The 11052-nt window shown below is 27.5% G+C and overlaps 1 protein-coding gene across 1 annotated transcript; it reads right to left on the minus strand.

Annotated features, from left to right (window-relative positions):
- Positions 1-51: 51 nt before the first annotated feature.
- On the minus strand, positions 52-10413 carry LOC126848146 (gamma-aminobutyric acid receptor alpha-like). The gene is made up of 11 exons (XM_050588778.1): positions 10304-10413; positions 5844-6076; positions 4874-4941; positions 4522-4742; positions 3983-4065; positions 2824-3023; positions 2576-2663; positions 1987-2147; positions 1343-1522; positions 802-953; positions 52-578 (listed from the first exon to the last, which is right to left on the minus strand). The coding sequence occupies exons 1-11, from the start codon at positions 10324-10326 to the stop codon at positions 371-373; spliced, it is 1617 nt and encodes a 538-aa protein (XP_050444735.1). The 5' UTR covers positions 10327-10413; the 3' UTR covers positions 52-370.
- Between the last annotated feature and the right edge of the window lie 639 nt (positions 10414-11052).

Below are 11052 nucleotides of genomic sequence, written 5' to 3' on the forward strand. Positions count from 1 at the left end.
GATTGGCTATCGAAGATGGACTATTTCTTGTGTCTCGAAAGTTTCTTGCAACAATAGCCAATCAATACATTCGACAAAGCTTATTATTACGACAAATGTAATAGCATTTATAAATTCGTTATTGTATGCAACTAACAAAATTTGCATATGTCAAGTAATGTGATGCATATAAAAATATATAACATGTCAATTAAATATAATATATATAATATTAATCAATTATTAATTCAATTTATAAAAAAGGACTGGAGAAATGTATAGAATTTCTGATTTCTTCGATTCGTAATGTAATAATACATGTATTAATACATATACTATTTATGCTTTATTTTGTCACTTGTTCAGATCTTGTTAATATGGGAGAGTGGTGTTATATCGATCCGATCGGTGGATCCTGCCATTTAAATTCCTCTTGATAGGTAACGTAAACCATCCAGTAGCAAACGTTAAGTAGACCAAAAGACGCGGGAAAGACTATTCGCGCCACTCTGTCAATGTGAGATACGCTATTTATGTGTCTCGATATACGATCACCGCATTTTCGATAGCTACTGGCTACTTCTCGTTGCCGACGACGTCTGTAATATTTAATATTAATTATAAAACATGCCTTATGTTTATTATGAATATTATACATTATATATAATAAAAATAATACATAATATATATGTTGATTATTAATAAAATATATATACGTATCTGATATTATATATAAAACAGAATAGTTTCCTACAAGCATTATTATATTTAAATAATTTAAAATACAAAAGTATGCTTTTCTGCACAAGCACTAACGGATACCTGAAAGCATCATCTCCTGCTAAGCAATAGAGAAACTGCCGCCATAATGGCAAAATGAGCTCAGTTTGTGTCTGTCTTTCCATCGTTGATGGCTTTGAAGAAACAGCGACTGTTATAGAACGACAGGAATCTTCGTATGTGACCCCATCCTGCTTCAAAGCAAAATTTGAATGTATAATAACTGATATTTTACCAAGTAATTCTAAGAAAAAAATTATTAGGAATTTAGAAAAAAAAAATAAAGCATTTTTTACTTTAATATGTATAATTTCAAAGATTAATAAAATAATTTTAATAAATTTACATGAAACAAAAACTATATGTATATTAATTATTGATAAATTAATTCTTATGCATTAATTAATTTATTTTTATAAGAAAGCTAGAAAATAAATAACGCAAATGTATTTAAAGATATTTAAAAAAACTTTTTAAATGTATATAAAAATTATTAATTTTTGCAAAAGAAAAATGTTTGATATTATATTTGGATGTTTTGTTTCAAATGCAATAGTTTTTATTGATGATATTTCCAACTTACGCTATATAGTGTAGACATAAGTGACCCGCGTCTTCTGGTATTCGTGTCAACAATTTCCGGATGAACAGTCTGAGGACTGCAAGAAATCATTGTGTGAAATGTATCCTCGAATTCTTCACTCGTGATATCTTCCCAATCTTCCCATTCTTCATCATCCAAACGAATCTCGCCACTACCAATCTGTAAATTAATCAACATTAAATTAGTATATAATTCTAATTTTTTTATATATACATATTTATACATATAAAGTAAATTTATTTAACAAAAGATTTCTTGTACAAAAATTAATTTTGCCAACGTCATTCTGCACAAAAGAATATATTAAAACAAAATTATCAAAGTTAAGAATTTATAAAATGTTTCATAATATAATTTATTTTATAATTTTTTAATATGTTGTGTGACATAAAATATGCAATGTGTCATAAGATATTCGCTTTTCAATGATTTTATTATATTATTTAATTTTATATTATTAATTTTATAATTATTTTTTATAAATATTTTTATAAATAATTTAACTTCCAAGAATATTTAATTTCATTGATTACAATTGGAAACTCTCAATATATACATATCTTCTCCTCCTTATAAAGAATGCAATCAGATATTGAAATATCGCAATTATACAATATTATTACCTTTGTAAAGTAATGAACACCGGCAAATTCCAAAAGAGTAGCGATGCAATAACCGAAACTCATTAGGAGAAACCAATCTAAAGCGGTAGCATATCTAACTTTCGGCAAATCCGTTCTGGAATCGAGACTTATCGTTGATAGTGTCAAGACGGTAGTGATACCTACAAAATTTATAATACAGTCTTATCCACGATTGAAAATCTTTTATTAAACTCTATAGACATGGTGCTTAGAACCTATGAAATAAAAACAAATTTACAATTTCTTTTATTATAAGCAAAAGATTGTGTGGGATTGAAGAATAATGCAAATATGAATAAAAAATAATTATATCAAATATATGTCATATCTATATAATTTCTTCAAATATTTACATTGGAAGAAAGTTAAAAATTTCAAAAACTCAAAGTAGATCATGATTAATTAATATAGTCTTTGATAAAATTTTTAATTTTATATTATATATAAAAATATATACAGAAAAATATATTATACGTTTTAGATATAAAAGAATAAACTTGTGAGATAATTATATATATCACTAGAGATAAAAAAAAATTTAAGAGAATTGATTTTGAAAAGAACATACCTAAACCTACTCGATCGCTTGTTGCTTCACGATGAATCCAAAAAGATACCCAACTCAATACAACTATCAAAACACATGGTACATAAACCTGTCAATGTATAACAAAATCTTTTTATTTTTAAACATACTTTTTTACATCATGATTATTTTAATTAAAATTTATAATTTTAAATTATAAAATAATTTTAAATAATATTAATTTATAATTTATAGTTAAATATTTATAATAACCGTTACAATTTGATTACTTGTATAAGAAAGTATCCGGTATGCCGTTGCAAATTGAAAGATACTTGTAATACCGAAAACTCGCCCTCGCGACGAACAAATGTGAGATTCCTGTACGGCGAGCCCATTAAATCGAATTGCGAAAGCGTCATTCCAGGTATAAAGTTTACCGATGAACCCTCTTGCCATTCATAAATCAACTGTCCCGATGTGTACGCATCTAATAAATAGGTGTAACAATATTATGGAAAAAATTTAAATAAATATATGCAGAGAACTCAATATGAGCCTTCAAGCATTGTGGCGGTCGTGTAATACAATGCTTGAAGTATATTATTTATTTTAAAATTTATTCTCGGCAAAATAATTAATTTCGATCTTTACTCAAATCTTCCTCTTTTAATGAAAATTGTTTCAATAAAATACATAGAAATATTCCAATAATAAAACATAATTCTTTTACATATTTAATAAACAAATAATCTAATCATAATTATAACTATATATATATGATATTATATCTTTATCCCTGGATTCCTTTATATATTAATCTTGAACATCTGAAAATCCTTCGAGACATATATTCGCTGAATATATTCTTGTATAGCATTTTATTCAGAAATTTCTTTGCTATTCGAATAAATTTTAAATCACATCTCTCAATTTGAAAAAAGTTCGACGCACTTATGACAATAAATTCTGATATTACATCGCACGATGGGCCTCAGTGCCAGCTGTTGTGATAGAAGGTGGACTATCAGAGGCACCGTAAAGCCGAAACGTAAAGGAATATCGAATTTATTGCAATCGTAAGTTCGGCGCGGATGATTTCGAACACTCACCGAAGGATAATATCGGTGGATGTTATGTGAGGAGCAATATAACGTGAGACGTGCAACAGCATACGAGTAATATGTTATTCGTTTCAGTTTCATTAATGCAAGTTCAGATTCAATTTATTGATAAAACATAACAATATTTTGTGTTTTCCAAATATTTCTAAATTGCAACTTAAAAATTAAAAGGAAAAGCCACGATATTATCAATCAGAAGAATCTTGTCTGATAATTTATTTTTATTTTTTTTCGAATACACACTAATTTTTTTTATAATACATTATTTTCCCAAAATTCTACGTATATGCTAAATAGTTATTTTGTTTGAGAAATTGATACGTACAGCTTCCCATTATTAACGGGCAAGATTGTCGATCCATAGGAAAGTTTCTCAACTCCATGGGACATTTAGCCTTGATAGTAAGCCTGTATATATTACGAGATAATATTTTTAAAAAGCTGAACAAAATTTCGCGACATTGATATATAACAATTCGTATTGTGAAATTTTTCACACATTATTATATTTCCATCATATTCCATAAATAAAATTATACGGTATTTATATTTAAAAAATTGCATCTTTCTGATTTCTTTTTTATTATTTAATTTAATTTAAATTTAATTTGAATTTAATTAATATTATTTAATTTCTAGAACAAAAAATTTAATTTATCTATTAGAATTACTTTGAGAGCAAAAAATTATTATCATGATATTTCTCGCGGAAAAATATATGTATTGCCAAGTTTATAATTAAAGTTTTCTATCTGTCAATCGCGCGAATGCAACGATGCAAAGAAAGTTCAAGTATATCTAGCTAGAAGTGACGAAATCACGGTCTGTGTGATATTTGATGCGTAAATTCATGTGCAAACAAACCTCATGGAGTACAATATATCGCCATCCTGGGAGATCCTTAACAATTTGTTCGGCACGGTAATCGTATGCACGTAACTATGCTTGCCATTGTAAAAGTAAGTATCAGGACGCCAGATCCTTTCGAGCATCTTGATGCTAAGACTGAGAGATTTGATCGGGCCCAGAAAACTCAAACGCGAATCACGCCATGATTGCCGAAAATAGCAGTCCATCGAATAATCCTGGAATAATTTTCAAACGATACTACATTAGATCCGCTATTATATATTGATATTATTTTATATGTAACTGCTAAAAAAGATGAAGCAAATTTATTGTTATAGCTTTCTTCATGAAAAATTTCAAAACTCACCATATCGAGCTCAGACACTGGACCCATACTCCTAATTAAAATATTGGTTTTCACTACTGTGGGCATGCCTGAAAAAATGATACATGATATTCATGTCAAAATTTTGACAACTTCATAATTTATAAAATGTCAATATCAGCATTTTAAAGAAAATTTAGGATAGCTTTTTAAAAAGAACAATAGTTACAATAATCGTAGAGGACGATCATCTTCGATTATCTATTCAGATTACTTATTAATTAAAAGCAAAAAAAATTAAAATATATAATTTTTCAAAAAAGCTTTAATTTGCAACTCATTGTCAGATAATTATCAGTGGCATTGTAATTTATACTACTTATCGATCGGCAATTAATGCGATTAAATCAGACTATCTTCCTAGATTCTCTGGAATTCAATTATTCTCCGATATTATTTTCCGTTGCTGCGATTAGCGCAGGTATAGGACATAATACATAATGAGATGCAATTTCAATGTTCTAGCGACCGCAACACAACATTATTCATCATTATTAATATCGTAATATTAATATCAATATTAGATATGCGTATGCTCTTAATGTTATTTATTAATCCAATGTTTTTTATAGAAGAAAAAGATCTTTTAAATTTAAATATTAAATATTAACAAAAAATAAAATTTATTATGTAATATTATTATAATCAATGCTAAAAATGCATCATATATACAATAAATTTCTGCAAATATATATACATTTATTAACAAAAGAGACAACAAAATGTAATAGATTAGTATAAATTTGCATTTACAAAAACAATTTCTTTTATTTTATAAATAAGTAATATATATAATAAATATTTTGCATAGATAATCTATACCAGAAAAATATGACGTTGTGCGGTCTTACTTATATGAATTATTATATTCTTTGGATGAAAAATAAATCACCAAAAACTAATTATAATTGTATAATAGAAAGGATTCCGCCCCTTTTAATTTTTTGTTTACCTTTACCGTGAGTAGGCAGTTGACTATTTTCGTAATTCATCAGCAGATTCTCGAGGACCATAGTGATATTTTTTGAGACGACGTCGTTTACGGTGGCTCTGGGTGCCCTGCTGCCGATCGTCAACATCGATTCCAACGATCCAGATGACGACGATGTAAAACCTGACGTTGCTTTGATTTCGAATGCGTAATAACGATACTTGCACACAGTGAGCGACACGAGAACAATAAAACTAGGGACATAATACACATAAGATACATTTATTGCTTCACCGATGACAAGACCTCTAATATTTTCTTTATAAAAAATTAAACGGTATTGCGCGCAAAATAAACAGGACAAATTTGTATTGGATAGATTTCTGATATACGGAATTCTATTAAAAGTCGCTTACATTCCCCTCTACAATGACTGACAAGTTTCTTGTAAAATTTCATATTTCAGCAGGAAAATTTAATTTAACTTTGGTTTAAAGGAAATTACTTATAACGGAACTTTTGCATTTTCAAGAGAAAATATCCTGCTAATTAATAATAAAGTTATACATACATATATATTCATATACATTTTGATAAATATCTGTTTATTAAATCAAATTAGAACAAAAAAATACATTTTTATTTAATTGTACATAATAAAATAAATTATTATAGATATATTTATTCAAGTTTTTTTCAATATAATTATTTATTGTATAAAAATTACAAATGAATTTAAAGATATTTATATAAACAAATAAAATAATAAATAAACACAAAAATGAGATAAAATTTAATCTTTTTAATATTTGAAATGTACGATTCAAAACAAATTGAAATAATTGAAATAAACGGATTAGAAAAATATATCATGTATCGCGGTAATGTTTTAAAAATTGTAAATAGTGAAAATATAATATATGTATATATTTTAATAAGAATTTAATAATTATATTCAGTATTATAAATGAGACCTAAATGTCGATAATTGAAATTCATTAAGTATTTAGTGGGCATGAGTGCACTTTTATGATCCCGAATGAGATCGATCATCGTAGCTGCTCAATTCCTTCCTAAAGTTGATATTCTATCGAGAGAAATTCATTTCAAGCTGTATCGATTACGCACATATTTTAATCCTAAAGAGACCCAGTTAATACCGTCCTCATTGTCAGTTTCAAATTTTTATAATACCTTCGTTGTAACGAGAACATTCCTTTACATAATTAATACCACGTGTAATATTTTTTAAATTATTCACATAAAATTTCACAAAAAATTTAATTCAATTTATTTAATATTTCCAATTATATACAATCTAATGACATGAATCAAACTACTTGCATCCATATTTATTTTTAATTTATTTATAATAGCCTTTGATTTTAAATTATATTCTTGTTTATTTATATTCATAAACAATCATCCATTGTACGAACCATAAAGCATTTATATCCCACATCTATTTATCTATTTTTAATTTTTTATTAATTTTAAAAATATCGCGTGTCGAATTTTTCGTCGATTTCGACTCGACAAAAGACGCAAAAGATGCGCACAATATTCAAAGCTTCTCGAAGCGTAACATGACATAATGACGACGTTAATGTTACAAAGATATTATAAGGAGTTATGTGAAGCACGCTCTTTCTCTTCCTCTATTGTCCACATTCCCTGTCGTCCTTTCGACATAGCCACCGCAAAATAGCATCGTCCACGTGCCAGAACTTTATTCATACAGGGGTCAGAATATCTCTGCGAGCAGGACTCAACTAAACCGCAACTCGCACGCGTGAGGATATTCGCCTGCTAATTGTAAATGTAGCGAAATCTTTTGAAATCTTCCGTAAACTCTATAAAGTGCAAAGCAATGTGCAAAGAAAAACTTTGCTACTTTAAATATATGCATAATTATAAGTGAGGCACGTGTGATAATTTAAGAATGATGTCTTACAAATCTTATCAAATTGAATTTTACACAGGCTTGAATAATTCTATAGCTAGTTTTGCATGTAAAAAATTTAAATCCATGCAACATGATTTTATCAAGTTACAATTCAACATTATGATTCGACACTTTGTATCCCTTTTAATTTCCATCATAAAGGACTCGAAACTTCGTAATAAAGTCGCAAAAGGGATAAACGACGAGCATCATTTGATTTAAGGTATAAAGCAAGGCTGGAATCGCGGCGGGAAGGAAAAGTGGACGAAAGTGCCTCTTGTCATTCGCCGATTCAGCAGCATCCGTCCGTGATCCACGAGGGTTCACATCATTGTTTCGGAAGAACATTACGCCTTGTTACATCACAATCTTGTGAGAGTGTATGTGCATTTTACTCCCGATTTTCAAACGGTTTAAACTGTAATAAAGTTTCGAGTGACAGCAATAGAACGTAGGCCACATTTTGTTTACTAAAATTGAAAAAAATCTGTCCTATCATAAAAAATAACTATGAGGAAAGAAATTTTAATGCTCGAAAATCAGTAAAATAATCAAATAATAATAAATAAAATAATCAAATAATAATAAATAATGTTATATCAATAAAATCAAAAAATTATCATTTAATTTTTAGTCTGTAATGATTAATTATTAACGAATAATACAATTATACAATACGAGTCAATACAAATATAAAGTGAGGAATTTGAAGATTTACTTTTAGGGCTCAAGGGCTTGTAAGACACCATGACACCATGACTCAGTTTACTCAGTTTACAGATTAATTTCAAAATTTAATTATAGAATTTAAAGAATTAAGGAGATATATCCGATTGAGCTCTCAAAAAATAAATACATTTTAAAGATTTTTTTTGCAGCACAACTACTTGATAATAATTTTTTACTTTTTTACGATATTAATACAATATTATTAGATGCTGAAATAAAAATTTTCAGCTTAAAGAAAAAATTTTATATTGTAAAATAAAAGAATTAAAGAAATAAACATAATTTATTAAAAATAAATTTTTGCTATTTTATGTCTCATAAAATATTGTATAAGCTTTCTAATTTTTAAAATGTGACCCAAATAAAAAGTATTTATTTTTCTTTGACAATATATTGACGTAAAAATATTATTATTTATAAAAAATTTTAAACGTGTTTATCTAAAAAAATGTATTGTATTAAATTGACGAGGTATCTGCATGTGTACTTTAAATACAGCATTAATTATGTAGAGAATTTACGGTTAATCATTTTTTGCAAAATTATCTCATTATCTGCGTTATAATTATAGTTTAATAATAAGCTTGATTATTTTTGTTTTTAATAATCTATAATAATATTACCACATTTTTATCGTTACAATTATTTATCAAATATATAAAGAATTTTTTATTTATTATAAAATCATTATATTAATTTTTTAAATATCATTATTACTCGATTAAAACATGCAAAAGCAATTTACAATTATACTTTATTCTTATTGTTACAATCGGTTAACTTATAAAAAAAATGTGTTTCTGGATGATCGACGTTTGTATACATGAATAATAACTTGCTAAATATGCTCGATTAAGTTCAAAGAGTAATTAGATTTCCTATGATGGCTGCCTCAAAATCTACTCTTGAAATATTCAGATGCTTTTCACAATCTACGCGTACGTTTATAATTGCTTAAGATGCATCTTCGAGTTTCATGCGTCAGAAGCGCTGGCTTTGATATACAGCGAATTTTATTTAAGATGCAAAACGTTTGTGAATACAAAGTACAAAACAATGATTACATTAAATGAGTTAAAAGCGACCCGAATAATAAACGGTATTATAGTTTTCTATACAAAATAGAGCATTATGCGAGAATAATTTTTTGTTTCATATGTTACCAGAGTTTTTAAAATAATCTTAATTAAAATAATTAGATGTAATTTAATGATATAGAAAAAGGCATTGTAATTTAATCATAATGGAATTATAGTTATTTTCGATAATTTGATTTATCTGTCAACATATTTTAGTTATCTAACAATTCTTCGTATAATTGCAAATTGCTAACTATTACGAAGATTGACATGTTACAAAAAAATCATCATAAAAAATTAAGAGCTCTATATATATATATATATATTTAATAGTTCGCCTGATATAAATGAGATATTCTTTGTACTATTATATTGATAGCGCTATATATTTTAAATATATCATAAAATAATTAAAAATATAATTAATTTTTATTAATTAATAATTAATAATTTTAATAATTTTTTTAAATTTTAAGCGCGCAAATATGCACATTTTTAATATCTACTTCAATAATCTGCTTTAAGATTACTTTAAATATCTATTTCAATAATATTAAATTCTATAAAAAGTAACGAGAAATACAAAAAAAGAAACTTTTCGGGTGACAATATGCGCTGTTTATTATAAAAAATATATAAAATAAAAATGTGTGCACTTAAGAGATGCGTGTCTTCTGCAAGTATCATTAAGTGATTCTCGTTATGATAATTTGTCAATAATTACTCACAATAATAATTCCTTTGGTATCATCTTCGATATTGATTCCCGATCTTTCGTTCCACTTGGAAATTTCTCAGATACGCTCGTATTTGTCGATGATGCCGATGAGTTTGACACTCGTCACGAGGTGCTACAGACCATTGCGGCGGCCGCGTGGATCTTCCTGCCACGAGCCCCCTAAGACACGGAGTTCCAAGCGGAGTCGCGACGCGCAAGCCCCGAAATCACGCCGATCGTATATATTCGCGCTTATAATCCTTTAACGCCATGCGTGCTCGCGACGATCGCACGATAAACTTGCGGTTTGAATAATTGGCAGCTTAATCAATCTTTAATCCTCCTCGAATCTATATCGTATATCCGTACGGGGAATAATTTCAAAGCCATAATAAACGTAAAAAAAGTTTATACTAGTTATCACACTCGCGTTTTTCTTGGCTTAATGATAATTTTGAGAAACTTGAAAAGTTTTAATGTCAAAAATTTTCATGTTATATGTAGATTGAAGGGAAAGGATTTATGCTTATCAAATCTTAGTTAAATAGAAAAACGTTATCTCTATCTTTCTTCCTTTTGCTTTATATATAAGAAGTAGACATTCCGTTTTTAATACGATTTTATTTCATCAGGAAAATGTAGAAAAAAATTGTCTTTTATATTTTAATGCGCATATTATTTTTAATTATTAAATCAAACAAGGTGTCAGAAACTAGCTAACCGCATTTGATTCTGTGACGATCCAAAGTATACCTGCAA

Source organism: Cataglyphis hispanica, chromosome 3 (assembly GCF_021464435.1).
Source record: "Cataglyphis hispanica isolate Lineage 1 chromosome 3, ULB_Chis1_1.0, whole genome shotgun sequence".
Taxonomy (NCBI): Eukaryota; Metazoa; Arthropoda; class Insecta; order Hymenoptera; family Formicidae; genus Cataglyphis; species Cataglyphis hispanica.